The 20,197-nt window shown below is 42.4% G+C and overlaps 1 protein-coding gene across 1 annotated transcript in view; it reads left to right on the plus strand.

Moving 5' to 3' along the window:
* LOC142249142 (dehydrogenase/reductase SDR family member 4-like) overlaps positions 1–20,197 on the plus strand; it is a 143,664-nt gene that overhangs the window by 92,564 nt on the left and 30,903 nt on the right. The window contains exons 7-8 of the mRNA XM_075320780.1: positions 6,885–6,936; positions 20,021–20,155. Of these exons, the coding sequence (XP_075176895.1) occupies positions 6,885–6,936; positions 20,021–20,155 (187 nt within the window). The remainder of the gene's footprint in view (positions 1–6,884; positions 6,937–20,020; positions 20,156–20,197) is intronic.

Raw genomic sequence — 20,197 nt, forward strand, 5'->3', positions numbered from 1 at the left:
TCTATGCAATAATAATTACGTTGCCACCACCCAGACTTTCTACAGGTAGCTGGGGAGCCGTTTCAGATAGCAGAAGGCTTTTCGGATGGGTTTGGGTTCGTATATAGAACAGAAGGAAACGAACTATTAAATTTTATATATTTAATCCAAAAATAGGCAGTGTTTAAAAAAATATAAAAGAATTTACAAAAGTGAACAATACAAATACAGTATAGACAGTTGCATAAAATAAAAGGTATAAACATAAAACTTACTAAACTCGTGCCATAGATGTGATGTCCGAATATAGGGAGGGAGGGGCTCCAAGAGAAGAAGATGGTAGAAAGATGGCCAGCATCACCACTTACTGATGCCCTCCAGTACTGACTCCCCCTAGCATTAACGGGCAATGTAAAAAACTGTATTAGGAGTTTTCCCTACAACAGAACAAAGGATTGTCAAGGATTGTCTTTTCTGTGCATCTTTTGGCTATACCTCTACAATCCCCGAGTCATAAATTCCTAAACTTTCAGGCCGATCAGATAATCATCATGACGATCTGTGGCTGATGGTGGGGAGTGGGGTAAGGACCCTTCAAGAGTTTTACATGACAAGCACCCTTTAGTCTCTATGTTTTTCATTTTTACAAGGAAAACAGGATACAATAGATCCCAAATGTGTTGAGCAATTATTCCTGAGTATCTTGATACCCCATATGTGAGGGGAACCACTATATGGGTGCATGGCAGGGCTAGGATGGGAAGAAATAACCTTTTGGATTGCAGATCTTGATGGAGAATGATCTGTGGGTGTCATGTCACATTTGAAAAGCCCTTGGTGTGTCTAAAAAGTGGACACCTCACAAGAAGTTTGGAAACTAGACCCCCAATTAACTATATAGTTGTGAGGTGAGCATTTTGAACCCCCAGATGCTTCAGGGAACATGTTCATCTAGAGGAAGGCAAAAAAAACCCCATGTTCCAGGCAAGCTCCACATTAGGGGAAAAAAAATCCTTCCTGGCTCCACATACAGCAAATAAACTAGTTCCCTGGATCAAAGCACCATCACAGAATCTGTTACACCATGAAAATGTTTTTCCTTTTTTTATTTTCACAAGGGTAACAGAATATCCTGACACCCCATATGTGGTGGGAACACAATGTTTGGGTGCACGGCAGTAAGGAGAAGGAGTGACGTTTTGGAGTGGGAACCTGGTATATGAATTTTATGTGGTGGCTTGTGTGAGTTGTGTAGAGTACGTCAGGTTGGCATGTGTGAGTGCTGATTTTTTTTTTAATTCTATTTATTATGCATGAGTTGTGTAGAGTATATCAGGTTGGCATCTGTGAGCGCTGCTTTTTTTTTCCTTTTTGTTATGTGTGAGTTTTGTAGCCTATATCAGGTTGGCACATGTGAGTTTATTCTGTGGATGTGTGGTAGAGTATGAAGCAGCCTCTCATGCATAGTTCAGGATTGTTAGGGCACGTATTTCATTGCCATGTGGTGTTCTTCCTAATACTTCTCAAGTAGAACACTTGGCACTTTTTTGTGATCTCCCTGTTTTGGCTGTTTGAGGGTCCTCACCTTGGAAATGTTGCCCTGGTACAACATGATTCTTTAGTTCCAGAGTTACTGGGGCCCACTCCTTCCTCACCTCCAAACATCAGGGCCTTGACCACTACCTCCTGGAACTGAAGGAAGGAGTCGGTGCGGCCTGCACATCATGATAGCACAAACGCGTTGTACAGTGCCATCTGTACAAGATGCATGACTATCTTCTTGTACCACACCTTAGCCTTTTGAATTGCACTATAGGGCTGGAGGATTTGATTAGAGAGATCAACACCCCATATGTTTTTGTTCTACCCCAGCACACAATCCGGTTTGCTGACCTGTGCAGAGGTACTTCAAACAGCAGTGGCGGTAATGCCAGGACCATGGACTGTGGTCAAGAAAAGAATGTGTCTCTTGTCCTTGAACTTGACCACAAGTATGCTGTCCCTACATTGGGTTCTGCTTTTGCCTTTTCAGAGCAGCTGCCCAGTTAGTGATATAGGGAGGCACCTCTGGTTCTGCACACAGTACCAAATGCTGTGGTAGCTCTGGTAGAGAGAAAGCTGAAGAGTGAGATACTGGTGTAAAAGTTATCAACATACAGGTGATAACCCTTATCCAGCAGTGGGTGAACCAAATCCCACAGAATTTTCCCACTCACTCCCAGAGTAGGTGGGTTGGATCTGGGTGTCTTTAACTTCATAAGCTCTAAACCTCTGAGTGTACCCTGAGGTACTCTCGTACAGTTTGTAGAGTTTTATTCCATACCTGCCACTATTACTGAGCAGGTACTGGCAGAATCCCAGCCTCCCCTTGAAGTAGATGAGAGTTTCATCCATGCATATTTCCCATTGGTAATGTACACTTCAGCAAACTTGTTATTGAAGTGCCTGATGACCTGCTGACTTTGGAAAAGTCGGTCAAATTTCAGGTCATCTTGAGGAAGATACTCTGAATTGTCCCTGAAATGTAAAAATGTATGAATGGCCTCAAAACGCCTATGGGTATAAACCATGTGGAATACTGGCGTGTCCTATAAAATATCAACACTCCAGTATTGGCGAAGTTCAGGCTTCTCCACCAACTACATATGAAGATCCTGACTCTAAGGGCTGCTTCTCACTTGCGAGTTTCTCGCAGTAGAGCAATGCGAGAAAAACTCGCATTGAAATCGGACATATGTTAGTCAATGATTCAGCTCTCATCTGCGATTTTTTTCTCAGTCCAAATCGGACCGAGAAAAAAATCGCAGCATGCTGCTTTTTTGTGAGTTTCTCGCACCATTTGTCCCAATGATTTCCTATGGAAGGGGATTAAAAGTAGCATCACACACGCGCACCACCGTTCACATTTGCGAGTGTGGCAGTAACTTCGCTCATTAGATGAATGTGACAGCACATTCCCATAGGTTAATTAAATGACACATGTGTAATAACTTTTATCTAATTAAGATGTTGCATGAAACTAGCATCGCAATCGCAACACACACGCGAGCAAAAAGCATCGCACTTGCGTTGCACTCGCACCTAACGTGAACTAAAATCAGCCGAGTTTTTTTCAGCCCAGTCGAACCGATTTTACTCGCATAGATGTGTTTCCACCCTAAGGGTATGTGTGCACGTTGCTTTTTACCCTCTTTTTACCTGCTTTTTTGCTGCTTTTTCTTCTGCGCTGTTTAATGCCAAAATGGATGTGTTCTTCTATTCAAGCAAAGTCTATGGGAATTTGGGTTTCTTGTTCACACTATGTTGTTCAAAATGCTGCCTTTTTGTGGCAGAACTTTGGTCAAAAACTCAGCTTTTCAAAGAAGCAACATGTCAATTGTTTTTGCCATTTGGGTTTTGCACTGCAAAGCTGAGTTTTTGACCAAAGTTCTGCCTCAAAAAGGCTGCAGTTTGAACAGCATAGTGCGGACAAGAAACCCAAATTCCCATAGACTTTGCTTGAATAGAAGAACACATCCATTTTGGCATTAAACAGCGCAGAAGAAAAAGCAGCAAAAAAGCAGGTAAAAAGCAGGTAAAAAGCAACGTGCGCACATACCCTAATACTTCATCATTTCCACTGTGTCAATTGGAGACCAGCTAGAAAATGAAGAAGCACGGACACTGATCAGTGATATGCATCACTGATCAGTGGCTCAATAGTTGAAGGATGCACACATGAATGAGATGTAAAAAGGCAGGGGGAAAATGGAGGGGAAAAAATAGTCCTGGCAAAAAATTGATTACGGACACCGATCAGTGATATGAATCACTGATCAGTTCCTTGGCAGCTGCAGGACATACTCATTGATGAGGTGCAAAAAAGCAAGGAGAAAACAGAATAAAAAAAAGTCCTGGTGAAAACTGAGCAGGGACATCGACCAGTGATATGCATCACTGATTACTGACTTGACAGCTACAGGATGGATGAGGTGTAAAAAGGCAGGGAGAAAACGGAGGTAAAAAAAAGTCCTGGCGAAAATTGAGCACCAACACCAATCAGTGATGTGCATCACTGATCAGTGGCTCAGCAGCTGCAGGATGTGGTGCAAAAGAAATTTAAAAAAAAATTGCCAAGTCAAGTCACATACCTCATCGGCGCTGAGTGGCAGAGGGGTGTGGGGGTGGGGAGGAGGGAAAAGAATCGGGACAGGAAAAAAAATATTTATACTCACAGGACTAGAAGAAAAGCAGGAGGATCACTGATCAGAGGAACAGCAGTAGGCAGGATGACCCGGCAGGACCACATTTGGAGGGAGCAGGCAGCAAGAGGGACAGGCTCACCAGAGGACCCAGTTGGACAAAGATTAGAGGCAGCAGGAGGGAGCAGGAGCAGGATCAGGGGCAGAAGGAACTGGATCACGACTCGCCCGCAGGCAGGACACGATCACAGTGACAGCAGCAGCACGAAAACTGGGAGTGGTGTCACAAGCATAAATCACTTGTGACACTACAAATCCCAGCAAGATCTCAGTGCAGATGGGCAGGAAGACGGCTCTCCTTTAGTCTCAAAACCAGAACAAGGCTGAGGAGAGCAGTCACTGCTGAGTTAAACCACCCCCCCGTACGCTGATCGGAGCAATGATCGCTCCAATCAGTGCTGGATGGGGGGGGACTCCATTTTTGCCAGGCACCAGCCTATGATCGTCGCTGTTATAGCATCGATCATGGCTGGATCTCAATGTTTCAGGCAATTTTATTGCCTGAAACATTGAGATCGGTGTGAAGCAGGCACCATCATGTGATCAGACTTGCTTTGGCCACGGTGATCGCATGAATGCTAGGACATACCGGTACATCCCTGGTCGTTAAGTCATGCTAAAATAAGATGAACAAGTATATATGTGGTCGGAAAGGGGTTAATAAACCAATGTTCAACATTAAAATACTGTCATTTTAATTCTAATTTTTGAATCTGTATTCAATATTTAGTGACACATTATATAAAAAATTGTCTCATCATTCAGTTACTTTGTCAGCATCATACATGGGAATCCAACGTATAGCAAACCAGTATGCTATATGTCGAGATGGTGTTAAATTACTACAATAGTAATAGATCTATACATACTTGATATCTCCATAACCATACTGATCTGGAGAATCATGTTGCCAGTTATTTTTACTGCACAATTAATTACCATGGAAATTAAACCTAAAAAAAAACAATGTGGAATTGCAGTTTTGTTTCCAATAGATTACCTAATTTGGAATGCTTTTTTCCACCATTGGTAAAATGAATGTATCTTGCAAAATTTCAACTTGCCCTGGAAAAACCAAGACCTCATATTTCTAAATCAATGAAACTGTTATAAAAGTTGTGACACTGAGACTGGTAAGGAAAATATTAAAGGGCAAAAAAAAATTGTCTGCATCTGTAGGTAGTTAAACAAACAGTACCATCCTATTATATAAAGCTGAGTATATATATATATATGTGTATGTGTGTGTATGTCCGCAAAAGGATTTTGCACCGTCACATGTACAATCAAAAGTTTTGCACAGACACTCCATTTGACTCAGGGAAGTCATAGACTAAGGGGTACTTTGCACACTGCGACATCGCTAGCCGATTGTAGCGATGCCGAGTGCGATAGTCCCCGCCCCCGTCGCACATGCGATATCTTGTGATAGCTGCCGTAGCAAACATTATCGCTACGGCAGCTTCACACTTACCTGCCCTGCGACGTCGCTCTGGCCGGCAAACCACCTCCTTCCTAAGGGGGCGAGTCGTACAGTGTCACAGCGACGTCACACGGCTGGTGGCCAATAAAAGCGGAGGGGCGTAGATGAGCGGGATGTAAACATCCCGCCCACCTCCTTCCTTCCTCATTGCAGCCGGGACGCAGGTAAGGAGATGTTCCTCACACCTGCGGCTTCATACACAGCGATGTGTGCTGCCGCAGGAACAAGGAACAACATCGTACCTGTCACTGCAGAGACATTATAGAAATGCCCAACACTACACCGATCAATTTCGACACTTTTGCGCTCGTTAATCGTAGTAAAAACGATTCACATACTCCAATGTCGACAACGACGCCGGATGTGCGTCACTTTCGATTTGACCCCACCGACATCGCAGCTGCGATGTCGTAGTGTGCAAAGTACCCCTAAGTTTTGAAGGGAAATTTTAACCTGCTTCCATTAAAGTCAATCAAGCTGGGAGCCACAGTGCAGACAGAACTTCAGAAGAATGTGCAGCCACGCCCTTAAATAGATTGTTGGCATGTCACAATGCAGCCAGGGAGAGAGACAGACAGACACAGACAGACAAACAAAAAGACAGGGAAAGAGACAGGCAGGGATAGAGACAGGCAGATGGAAAATGACAGCAGAAAAAGAGACAGACAGACAGGGAAAGAGACAGATAGAGACGGGCAGAGACAAACACAGACAGAGACAGATAGGGAAAGACAGGGAAAGAGACAGACAGGGAAAGAGATAGAGAGAAGGACAGGGAAAGAGAGAGAGACAGACAGGGAAATAGACAGTCAAAAGAGATAGAGATAGAGAGAGACAGACAGACACAGACAGATAGAGACTGGGAGAGAATCAGAGAGACAGTTACTATCCCGGGCAACGCCAAGTGCTACAGCTAGTTAGTTATATTTCTTAATTTCAACTGCAAATTACACTAACGCACACTATTATTATTATTACATATTATGATTATTAGCACATTACTACTATTGTACAACCAAATAGATGGCTGGGAAGTTGAAATATTATTCTATTTTTGTCGATTTTCATATGGCAGGAGATTTATCAATTCTATTATTGTGTCCTAATGTGTCCCGATGTCTATAAATTTGTTCACTTTTATCAAGACTCTTATAAATATACATTTTATTTTTGTGTAATAGGGGAGGATCAATCATTTTATGTTCATCTTTTCTTGGATACATACCACAACCGGTAAGTTCCCTGAAAATTTCAATTCAACTTAAAAAAAATGTTTATCACTCATTTGTTCTTAGTAAAACTGTCTAGGCTATAATCTATGACATTTGCAGCAGTAAATTTGTTACAAATGTTAAATTGTATAGATGAGCAAATTTGTTGACATTGAAATAATATTCAGAATAATTCAGTGAAAACTGAATTGGGTGGAAAGGGATTCTAAAAAAATGCTTTTATTTTGTGCGTCCAAAATTAGTTTTTGGTGAGTTTATGACGCCCATATATTCACTGCATCGGAAATGCAGTATCTTACAGTTACAGGAAAGTGGATGGGATATATAGAATTCTCATGACCACTGAGCTGCGGTGTATGTTTCAAATCTGTAGCATCTCTATTTTTCTTGCCGGTACACTGAGTTTTATGTGCAGATTTTCTCTATAGACTTACATTAGATGCAGAAAAAACACAGATAAAAAATGCATGCAATCCGCACATGATTGTATCAATAAAGTTTTTTTTAAAAACAGCTTTTTTAAAATATGACATACCAAGAAGAGTCAAAAACCACAGCATCAAAAACAGATTAAAAACGCATAAAAAAACCCCCATATCATCTCATTTACATAATAGTTGACGAAATCCTGCAAACAATTTGCAGCTTCAAAAACTTACTAAAAGCTCATCACAGGAACGGAGCCTTGGGGTAAGTTCACACAAGCGTAAAATTGTTCAGAGTGTCATTCAGAAAACTTTTTGATTTTATGATTTTTGTCATCTGTATGAAGTCTGAAAACAATCTTTTTTTACAGCAGCAAAAATTAAAAATGTACAAGATCACTTGCAGTTTCATGCAAATGCGTCTCTCTACTCTGCTAGTCTCACTGTGCAGAGCTGTATGTGATTACAACTGACACATCTGCAGGTTCCTCTCAGCTTCAGCTTCCATCTCACAGGAAGCCAGTGTAGCAATATTGTTGAAATATAGCAGCGCTATGAGAGCTGCAGCAAATGTGTTTGTAGGAAGACAAAATTCCATTCTACTGTTCTGTGTTAGTTACATGTCTCACACTGGTAATACCTCCATTCCTTTAAAGTAAGTCCTGGAAGCATAAGGTGATGTAGATCCATGCTCTGCCCATAGCCTGCAACAGCTCATTTAAACAAAAATAATAAAAAAAAAATATATATATGTATATATATATATATATATATATATATATATATATATATATATATATATATATATTGCTTACTATAAGATGCACCAGACTATAAGATGCACCCTTGTTGTAGAGGAGGAAAAAATAGAAAAAAATTGAAGTAAAAGAATGTGGTCATGACTAGAGATGAGCCACCCCCCTAGAGTTCGAGTTCGGTTCGTCGAACGGTGCCCCATTCGACGAGCCGTTCGAAGAGCCATTCGACGAACCTCTCAAACCCCATTGAAAACAATGGGAGGCAATCACAAACACAGGAAAATACATTATAAATTTACACATACAGTTAATAAACATTGCCATAACACTTACCGGTCCCCGCGACCCGTCCTGCACTCTGTCTCATGTCGCTATTCCTTCCGATGATCGCTGCGTCCTCCCGGTAACCAGCACTGACAGGACCTTCCGTGACGTCCAAATAGCCATGTGACCAGTTACGTGTCTGTTATCTCATTGGCTACAGACTGGTCACATGACTATGACGCGTCATGTAGGACCTGTCAGTGCATCTCTCCAGTACGTGGTGATCGTTTTTGTATCTCCGTGTACCGGCGACATGCTCTGGCACACGGTCGGCTTCCCGGTCTGCTTCCCCGTTCCGTTATAAACCAGCTGCCACAGCCGGTCAATAACGGAGATCACAGTTGCTATAGCAACGCGCCTGTCAGTGGTGACGTCACCGCTTACAGGCAGCAGCTCCTTCTTACTCACAGAGTGAAAACACTGCAGGGAGAACAGCATCTTACCCCATACAGTGCTGCTGATGTAGCAGAGCTGCATGTGTTGAAGGAGAAAGAAGACAGAAGAGCCAGGTCGTGGAGGGATAAGAGGGAGTAATGAACATGGAGTCTTTAAGTGTGTCTGTGTATTTATTTCTATTAAAGTATTTTTTCTCTGTGTGGTGTCTTTTTTTAACCCTTTATTGGAGATTCTTAATGGCCGGGTCAAACGTGCCTGACATTAAGAATCTCTGGCTTAATACTAGCTAGTAAAACAAAGCCAGTATTAACCCATTATTACCCAGCAAGCCACCGTCACCAGGGCTGTCTGAAGAGTTGGATACAGCGCCAGATGATGACGCTTCTATGAAAGCACCCTTTCCTGGGGCGGTTGCGGATTGCAATTCGCAGCAGAGGCGCCCAGAAACCTCGGGCTAACCGGTGCTGCGGATTCCAATCCCCAGTTGCCTAGTTGTACCTGGCTGGACCCAAAAATATGGCGAAGCCAATGTCACTTGTTTTTTAATTATTTCATGAAATAAGTGAATTAAAAAAACGGGCTTCCCTATATTTTTAGTTCCCAGCCGGGTACAAATAGGCAGCTGGGGGTTGTGGGCAGCCGTACCTGCCTGCTGTACCTGGCTAGCATACAAAAACATGGTGAAGCCCACGTCATTTTTTTGGTGGGCAAAAAACTAATGCATACAGTCCTGGATGGAGTATGCTGAGCCTTGTAGTTCTGCAGCTGCTGTCTGCTCTCCTGCATACACTAGTGAATGGAGCATACTGAGCCCTGTAGTTCTGCAGCTGCTGTCTGCTCTCCTGCATACCCTAGTGAATGGAGTACGCTGAGCATTGCCATTCTGCAGCTGCTGTCTGCTCTCCTCCATACAGACAGACAGCAGATGCAGAACTACAAGGCTCAGCATACTCCATCCAGGACTGTATGCAGGACCTTTTGCCCCCCAAAAAAATTATTTGGGCTTCGTCATATTTTTGTATGCTAGCCAGGTACAGCAGGCAGCTATGGGCTGCCCCCAACCCCCAGCTGCCTATTTGTACCCGGCTGGAAACAAAAATATAGGGAAGCCCTTTTTTTATTAATTACTTCATGAATTTCATGAAATAATTCAAAAACAAATGACGTGGGCTTTGCCATATTTTTGTATGCTAGCCAGGTACAGCAGGCACCAACGAGCTGCCCCGAACCCCCAGCTGCCTATTTGTACCCGGCTGGAAACAAAAATATAGGGAAGCCCTTTTTTTATTAATTACTTCATGAATTTCATGAAATAATTAAAAAACAAATGACGTGGACTTCGCCATATTTTTGTGTCCAGCCAGGTACAACTAGGCAGCTGGGGATTGGAATCCATAGCACAGGTTGGCCTGAGCTTTCTGGGCCCCTCTGCTGCGAATTGCAGTCCGCAGCCGCCCCAGAAAATGGTGCTTTCATAGAAGCGCCATCATCTGGCGCTGTATCCAACTCTTCCATCAGCCCTGGTGATGATGGCTTGCTGGATAATAATAGGGTTAGGGCTAGCTGTATATTATCAACTGGCCCTAAGCCCGAAATTCATGGTGGCACGCCAATATTAGACATGGCCACCATGAATTTCTTGTACCGATAAAAAGAGCCACAACACACAGAAACATATTTTTATTATAAATAAAACACAACACAATTAGTGACTCCATCTTTATTGAAATAAAGAACCCCACTCCGCAGTAATCCTGGGTCAAGAGGCCCGCGCCGTCCAATCCAGATCCAATATCATCTGATCGGTTTGCTGGAAGGCAAAGCGATCAGATGATGTGTCAGGTTCAAGGGCCTGAATCCCATGACACAGCAGCTGATTGTATAAATGGCTTTTATACAATCAGCTGATGCATCAGTGCAAAAAAAAAAAAAAAACACACTTCAGTGCAGACTCCTGTACATCAGCATCAGCTGATAGTTTAGCCGGCCGGGCGGTAACAAGCCGGCCTCACCGCTTGACTTATAGTGTCAGCTTATACTGTCAGGTGACCGCATCAGCTGATCATCGCCAGGTCTGAGAAAGAGAGCGAGAGAGAAAAAAGATAGAGAGAAAGATAAGAGAGAGAAAGAGAGAAAGAAGAGAGAGAGAGAAAGAAGAGAGAGAGAAAGAAAAAGAAGAGAGAGAAGAGAAATAGGAGAAAGTAGAGAAAGAAGAGAAAGTAGAGAAAGAAGAGAAAGAAAGGAGAGAGAGAGAAAGAGAGAAAGAAGAGAGAGAGAGAAAGAAGAGAGAGAAAGAAGAGAGAGAGAAAGAGAAAGAAGAGAGAAAAAAGCGAAAGAGGAGAAAGAAGAGAAAGAGAGGAGGAAGAGAGAGAGAAAGAGAGAGAGAAGAGAGAAGAGAAAGTAGAGAAAGAAGAGAAAGTAGAGAAGGAAGAGAAAGAAAGGAGAGAAAGAAGGGAGTGAGAGAAAGGAGAGAGAGAGAGAAAGAAAGGAGAGAGAGAAAGAAAGGAGAGAGAGAAAGAAAGGAGAGAGAGAAGGAGAGAAGGAAGAGAGAGAGAGAAAGAGAGAAAGAAGAGAGAGAAGAGAAAGAGGAGAAAGAAAGGAGAGAAAGAAAGGAGAGAAAGAAAGGAGAGAGAGAAAGGAGAGAGAGAAAGCAGTGAGAGAAAGGAGAGAGAGAGAGAGAAAGGAGAGAGAGAAAGAAGAGAGAGAGAGAAAGAGAAAGAAAGGAGAGAAAGAAAGGAGAGAGAGAAAGGAGAGAGAGAGAAAGGAGAGAGAGAGAGAAAGGAGAGAGATAGAGGAGAGAGAGTTCACAGCTGATGTCTGGCTCCTCCCCTCAGTACATAATTAAATTATATTTATAAATATATTATAAATATAAATTAAAATTAAAAAAAATTTTTTTACCTGGTCTAGAAAGGATTTTTTTGCGGTGTGTGTTTATTTACTTTCACTTTATAAATAGATAATAATTATAATTTAAAATTATAAATTAAAAAAAAAAAATTAATTCTTTACCGGGACTAGAACTTTCAACATTATGCTGCTTAGGCGGGCACTTTATCCACTAGTCTAGTGCCTCTTACGAAGTCTTTGCTAACAGCGTGAGTCACTTCAGTGCCACTACATCTTGAAGGATTAGAGCTGACAGTGTTATGTGGATTACTTCCGACCTGGAGGGGTATTTTTGGGATTAATAAAGGGGTAAATCAGGGTTGTTTTTTTGTCTTTTATTACAAATAAAGGATTTTTTGGTGTGTGTGTTTCTTTACTTTCACTTTAAGTTTAATCATAAAAGGTGTCTCGGGGAGACGCCTGCTATGATTAAACTCATTATTACCCCAATTGCCACTGCACCAGGGCAATTCAGGATGAGCATTCTGATCGGCTGCTGGGTGATATTGTTAGGCTGGAGGGCTCCCCATACCGTGGCACTCTCCATCCTGACAATACCAGCCTCCAGCTATGTGGCTTCATCCTGGCTGGTATCAAATATGGGGGGACTGAATTTTTTTTTTATTTATTTATTTTAATCCACGATATAGTACCGCCCACCGGCAGTTATGGTTGGTTGCAGTGAGACACCTGTCACTCATCTTGTGGACGTGTCTGACTGCAACCAATCATAAGCGCCGGTGGGCGGGGAAAGCACGGAATAACTAACTGACTAATGAAGTGGCAGCCATTTTCTAAAGAGGAAAAGACGCCGCAGATTTGTGACAGCCATGGAGCGAGACGCACGTGATCGGTGAGTAGGAAAGGGAGAGGGATTATGCTGGGGACGCAGGACACATGCAGATAGCAACATGTGCACATAGCCTTACTGTGAACAGCCACGTTTATGGTGATCGAACAGTTTTCGAACGTAACTCGAACTGTCAAGCTTTTAGCAAAAAGCTCAAGTTCGACTTCGATCTCGAGCACCCCCAAAATCACTCGAACATGAAATTGGCGAACCTCGAACATCGCTCAACTCTACTCATGACACACTGTTATGGGGGGGGGAGTCTGCTGCCGACACTGTTATGGAGGTAATAATATCCCCAAATTCTGTACTCATGTCTCCTATTCTAGGTCCCTTCCAGGTATATATGGCCCCCATTGTGGAATATGTATGTTCCCCATCCTTTTATGTGTGATCTTCCAACGTGTGTGTGTGCATGTGTGTGTGTGTGTGTTTGTGTGTGTGTATGTGTGTGTGTTTATATGATCCAACCCCATCCAGGTGTACAGTAATGCCTTTATATACTATATTTACTTATTGCCTTAATATTGAAAATGTGATGCTCACCTAGCTTTAAGTTTGGTCCTGCCTCTGCACTAGAAACAAAATCTCCCATATTTCAAGAGGACCTGCAGTGATGTAGGCGGTTCACTGTGCTATTCTGTGCTGTTCTGGACCACCCCTCTTCATTACATCACTGCAGGTCCTGTTGCGTTACAAGAGACTTTGTTTCTAGTGCAGAAGCAGGATCAAACAAAGTAATGTGAGCACTCAGCACAAAGACTGTGGGCTGTGCTGTGATGGTATGCCGTGCTCTGGCCCGGACACTGCAGTGATCTGCACTTACTCCGGGTCAGACATGACTGCAGTGGAACCCTGCTCCTGGAGCCTCCTTCTTAAACAGCTGACACACAGTCTCCTCAGACGCTGCAGGAAGTTGGCGGTTGGAGCACCCACGTGTGTCTGCTGTTTAAATTAAACAAGAATTGATTTGCTGCTCCTCACACCCACTTCTAGTCACTGACTGAAGAGAGCAGAGAGAGGTGGGCGGGGCGAAGCTGTATATTATCAACAGGCCCTAAACCCGAAATTCATGGTGTCACACCAATATTAGACATGGCCACCATGAATTTTTAGTACAGATAAAAAAAACCACAACAGACAGAAAAATATTTTTATTAGAAATAAAACACAACACAAATAGTGACTCCATCTTTATTGAAATAGAGAACCCCCCTCCACAGTAATCCTGGGTCAAGGGTCCCGCGCCATCCAATCTGGATCCAATATCATCTGATCGGTTTGCTGGAAGGCAAAGCGATCAGATGATGTGTCAGGTTCAAGGGCCTGAATCACAAGACACAGCAGCTGATCATATAAAGGGCTTTTATGCAATCAGCTGATGCATCAGTGCAAAAAAAACACCAAAAAAACTACACACTTCAGTGCAGACTCCTGTCCGACAGCATCAGCTGATAGTTTAGCCAACCGGGCGGTAAAAAGCCGGCCTCACCGCTCGACTTATAGTGTCAGCTGATTCCGCAGGTCTGAGAGAGAGAGAGAAGAGAGAGAGAAGAGAGAGAGAGAGAAAAGAGACAGAGAAGAGAGAGAGAGAAGAGAGGAGACAGAGAGAGAAGAGAAAAAGGAGAGAGAAGAGAGAGAGAAGAGAGGAGACAGAGAAGAGAGAAGAGAGAGAGAAGAGAGAGGAGAGAGGGAGAGGGAAGAGGGAGGGAGAAAAGAGAGGAGAGAGAGAAGAGAGAGAGGAGAGAGAGAAGAGAGGGAGAGAGAAGTGAGAGAGAGGAGAGAGTGAGAAGAGAGAGAGAAGAGAGAGGAGAGAGGAGAGAAGAGAGAGAGGAGAGAGAGAAGAGATGGAGAGAGGGAGAGAGAAGAGGGAGAGAGAAGAGAGAGAAGAGAGAGAGAGAAGAGGGGAGAGCAATGCAGCCTCATTCCGTGAACTGCTCCGATTTTAGAGGTGTGTCCCGCGGCTCACAGCTAATGTCCGGCTCCTCCCCTCAGTGCATAATTAAATAAATTATAATTATAAATAAATAATAATAATTATAATTTAAAACTATAAATAAATTAAATTCTTTACCAGGACGGCCGGGACTTGAACTCGTGAACTAATTCTCCTAAGGCAGTAGCTCTACCCATTGAGGCACTGCCTGTAATGAAAAGCATATCAAGATTTGGTAATATTGATCTTTGTATTGCAGTAGAAAATCCAGAAGTAGATTAGTCAGCTACAAAGATGAGAGAGAGAGTTGAGTGAGTGAGAGAGTGAAATGAGTGAGAGAGTGAGATGAGTGAGAGAGAGGAGAGAGAGGAGAGAGTGAGAAAGAAAAGAGAGAGAAGAGAGAGAGAAAAGAGAGAGAGACAAGAGAGAGAGAAGAGAGAGGAGAGAGAGGGGAGAGAGAGAGAGAGAGAGAGAAGAGAGAGAGAGACACGCAGGCACTACCGCCCCCATCCTCATCAGCGCACACACAAGCACTACCACCCCCATCAACATCCTCACACACATGCAGGCACTACCTGGGTGAAGTCTCTGGTGACAGCGCGGCTCACTTCAGTTGCTGCATGGAGCTCACAAAGAGCGCTCGTGTTCTACGGTGCTCCCTGTCAGCTTCATGTAGCAGAGCTGAAAGCGTCGTGTGGATTACTTCGGATCTGGATAGGTGTTTGGGGATTAATAAAGAGGTAAAAGAGGGTTTTTTTTGTCTTTTCTTCCAAATAAAGGATTTTTCATTGTGTGTGTTTATTTACTTTCACTTACAGGTAAATCATGGAAGGTATCTCGGGGAGACCCCTGTCATGATTAACCTAACCTTATTACCCCGATTGCCACCGCACCAGGGCAATTCGGGATAAGTCGGATAGAGTTGGCTGATATTGTTAGGGTGGTGGGCTCCCCATAACGTGGCGCTCCCCATCCTGACAATACCAGCCTCCAGCCGTGTGGCTTTACCTTGGCTGGTATCAAAATTGGGGGGAACCGCAGGTGTTTTCTTTATTAATTTATTTTACTGCACGATATAGACCCGCCCGCTGGCGGCTGTGATTGGTTGCAGTGAGACAGCTGTCACTCATTGTGGGGCATGTATGACTGCAACCAATCATGGGTGCCTGTGGGCGGGGAAAGCAGGGAATACCTGATTGAATAATGAGCGACATCCATTTTCAAAAGAGGAATAGCCGCCGGAGCTTTGTACCAGCCGTGCAGCGCTGCGCCCGTGATCGATGAGTAGGAAAGAGAGAGGGTTTGTGCTGGGGACGCAGGACGTATGCAGATACGCAACGTGTGCACATAGCCTTACTGTGAAAACCTACGCTTTTGGTGATCGAACCATTATCGAACAGTAACTCAAACTGCTGAACTTGAAGCAAATTGTTCGAGTTCGTCGAACGACTCGAACACCGCCCAAAATCACTCGAATTTGAAATTGGCGAACGGATGGAATAGAACATCGCTCATCTCTAATAGCGTCATTTCAAACAGAGTGATCTAGTTCAACTGTTTAATTCTGATAATGTTGATAATTACGGCTTATAGCCAATGAAAACCCAAAAGTAATTTTCTCAAAAAATTAGAATATTTTATAAGACCAATACAAAAAATGTTTTTTAATTCAGAAATGTTGGCCTCCTGAAAAGTATGTACAGTAAATGCTCTCAATACTTGTTTAGGGCTCTTTTTGCATGAATTACTGCATCAATGTGGTGTGGCATAGAGCATAGTGGCAATCAGCCTGTGACACTGCTGAGGTGTTATGGAAGCCCAGGTTCTTTTGATAGCAGCCTTCAGCTCATCAGCATTGTAGGATCTGGTGCCTCTCATCTTCCTCTTGGCAATACTCCATAGATTCTCTATGGGGTTTAGATTAGGGGAGTTTCCTGGCCAATCAAGCACAGTGATACTGTGGTTATTAAACCAAGTATTGGTACTTTCGGCAGGGTGGACAGGTGCCAAGTCCTGCTGGAAAATGAATTGTCCATCTCCAAAAGGCTTGTCGGCAGAGGGAAGCATGAAGTGCTCTTATATTTCGTGGTAGACGGCTGTGCTGATTTTGATCTTAATAAAACACTGTGAACCTAGACCAGCAGATGACATGGCTCCCCAAACCATCACTGATTGTGGAAGCTTCACACTAGACCTCAAGCAGCTTGGATTGTGGCCTCCCCACTCTTCCTCCAGACTCTGGGACCTTGATTTCCAAATGAAATGCAAAATTTACTTTCATCTGAAAACAATACCTTGGACAACTGAACAACAGTCTAGTTCTTTTTCTCCTGCGCCAGGTAAGGCACTTCTGGCATTGTCTATTGGTCATGAGTTGCTTAACATAAGTAATGCGACAATTGTAGCCCATGTTCTGGATACATCTGTGTGTGGTGGCTCTTGAAGCACTTACTCCAGCAACAGTTCACCCGTTGTCAATCTCCGCCAAATTTTTAAATGACCTTTTCTTAACCATTAGGGATGATTGAATACCAAAATATCCGCTTCGACGAATATCCGACGAATAGGTCGCCGCTATTCGACTATCATGAATATTCAATGCGCAATGTAAGTCTATTGGAAACTCGAATAATTTCACGTTGGACCTAACGGCTAGCTGTGGTGACTGAGGAAAAGGCTGAACTGGATGGGAAATGGCAGAAACAGTATGGGCACAGCCTGTAGAAGGTGTGTGACTACATTTCGGGTGTCTTGGAATAATGTGCTCAGAACAGCACATGGCTTTTACGTAGTCGCCAGAATAGCTCTCAAACCAAAGTAATCGCTTTTTTGACAAACAGAATGCAGGTATTTCAGTCTCTCTCTGTCTGTCTGTCTCTCCCTTTCCTCCCCTCTCTCATACTTACCGATCACTGACTGATCACCGGCGTTGCGCTGCACAGCTGTCACACTGCTCCGGCGGCTTCTCTAGCTTTTTAAAATGCCGGCCGCTCATTATTCCATCTCGTATTCCCTGCTTCCCCCGCCCACTGGTGCCTATGATTGGTTGCATTCAGACGTGCAGCCACGCTGAGTGACAACTGTCTCACTGCAACCAATCACAACCGCCGGTGGGCGGGTCTATGTAGTGCAGTAAAATAAATAAATAATTTAAAAAAAAGAATGTTCGGTCCCCCTCAATTTTGATACCAGCCAAAGTAAAGCCACACGGCTGAATGCTGGTATTCTCAGGATGAGGAGCCCCACGATATGGGGAGCCCCCCCAGCCTAAAAATATCAGCCAGCATCCATTAGATGCGACATTCCCGGGTCTCTACCCGGCTCATCCCAAATTGCCCTGGTGCGGTGGCAATCGGGGTAATAAGGAGTTAATGGCAGCTGCCACAAAGTCCTAGGTTAATCATGGCAGGCGTCTATGAGACACCCCCATGATTAACCTGTAAGTCGAAGTCCTCTGCGTGTTTAATCACGGACATATTTGGCACAAACATTCATAGTAATGTTAATGATACTGAGAGTGTTATGTATGCTGTATCACATGCAATACTCTGCTCAAAAAATGAAGATGTTGCACTTCAAACTCTCAAATTATGGACCAATTGAATAGCCAGTATGTCTTATATACAAGTGATGATTCCATGGATGCTGATGATGCTAATGAATGTGAACACCACCCGGTCGAATTTTTAAATTCTTTGACACTATCTTGAATGCCACCACATCACCTACAACTAAAAATTGGAGCAATTGTCATGCTACTGCAAAATCTGAATACAAAAAAAGGATTATGTAACGGAACTCAGCTCATTGTAACATCCTTAAATCCATAAATCATACAGGCAAAGGTCAACACAGGATTAGCTGAAGGAGACTGTTTTTATTCCACACATTGATTTGGGTTACCATTCAAACTACGAAGACAACAGTTTCCTGCTAGGCCAGCTTGCGCAATGACAATTACCAAAACACAAGGGCAGATTCTACATTGAATGGGTATTTTTCTACCTCAACTAACCTTTGGCCATGGACAGCTATATGTTGCTTTCTCCAGAGTCAAGCAACACTCCCATATCAAAGTGAAAGTTTTAGATACACCACTACAAGGACAGTTGTTACATGGTAGTGATAAAATGTTCACTAAAAATGTAGTTTATAAAAATGTTTTAAATTAATTTATTTCTTTAGTCATCTCAATAACATGTACATAGTATTATATCTCATCAATAATGATTTACTTTTTTACATACATTAATATGCCTTAGATACATATCTATAGATACATATTAGATACATATCTATGCATGTATATACATACACAGATACATAGCAGAATATGTACATTGCTATATGATTTTATATATATATATATATATATATATATATATATAACATATATTTTGAATCATTCATTTTGTGCAAAATGCATATATATAAAAGCATTTAAGGTCATCACAGGGGAGATGTGTATCATAGACTTTAAACAGTTAGTGATAGAAACCCACATTTCTAACTACAGTGCTAAAGATGCTGAGAGACTTATTTGTCTTTTCACTGGGCTGTTTTTTTGTGAACAGCTGAAGAGATGGGCGGGACAGCTGTTCACCATATCTCCTCTTCGAGCTCTAATCCATATGGATAGAGACATCGCTACATAGATATATATTCATACATACCTAGATTTATACCTTAAAAATTGCATATTTTAGACATATATTATACATAGATATCTGACACATAATATATAATCATTTAAAGTATATAATATTAGCACATATATTCATCACAGCTAAATAAATAGATGTATCATTTCTTAATATGATGAAATACATGATAGATATATAGGCATATATAGATCGAGAAGACATTATAGATACAGATATACATCGTTTACCCATACATACATAAATAATATATTTATATAAATATACATAATACATAGAAATAGAATATAATAAAATTTCCATTTATTGTCTTTCTGTTACTGTTATGTAAGAGAAAGAAGCTTTGCCATTATTTTTGGCATGTTAATAAATTGTATCCTCTCATTTCCTTTGTGTTTTTTAGTCCACTTTGGGAACGGACAATCACACACACATTAAACTGCACAAAACAATGTACCACCTCCAATTATAGTCACAACAGCTTACAAGAGACCCTATAGTGTAAAAACACACACAACACACAGGGGAGACACTACATAGTGAACACAGCTCAAGAAACACAACACCAGATACCAATATACAGCACACAACAAGGAAGAGACAGTGCCAGGGGTGAAAGAGGTAAAATGACGCAACACATACAATACACAAATGTGGAGGGATGACATACAACAGATATGTTGGAAAGCGCAGTGTGACACATGTCCACTGCTCCTGTCTGCACCACTAAGCATAGACAGATGTTCATTTCACCGAATTCCTGATGCGGTAACATCGGGCCTATTTCTAGTATAGTATAAATTGTAGTTTGATACTTATCCTTATGATGATCTCTATGTTTTGTAGCCTTTGGGGCCATACGCTATAACTAAGACAACGCTTCTAGGACTAACAAATGTTCTGGCTACTGCATTGCGCTGTATGAACATCAGGGTGAATGGACTTGCGCTAGGATTAATCAATACGAGCTTCAGCAAAGTGGTTAGTGAATATATGTTTTTGGATTATTTTTTTTAATAACCA

The sequence above is a fragment of the Anomaloglossus baeobatrachus genome, chromosome 1 (assembly GCF_048569485.1).
Source record: "Anomaloglossus baeobatrachus isolate aAnoBae1 chromosome 1, aAnoBae1.hap1, whole genome shotgun sequence".
In the NCBI taxonomy this organism is placed as follows: Eukaryota; Metazoa; Chordata; class Amphibia; order Anura; family Aromobatidae; genus Anomaloglossus; species Anomaloglossus baeobatrachus.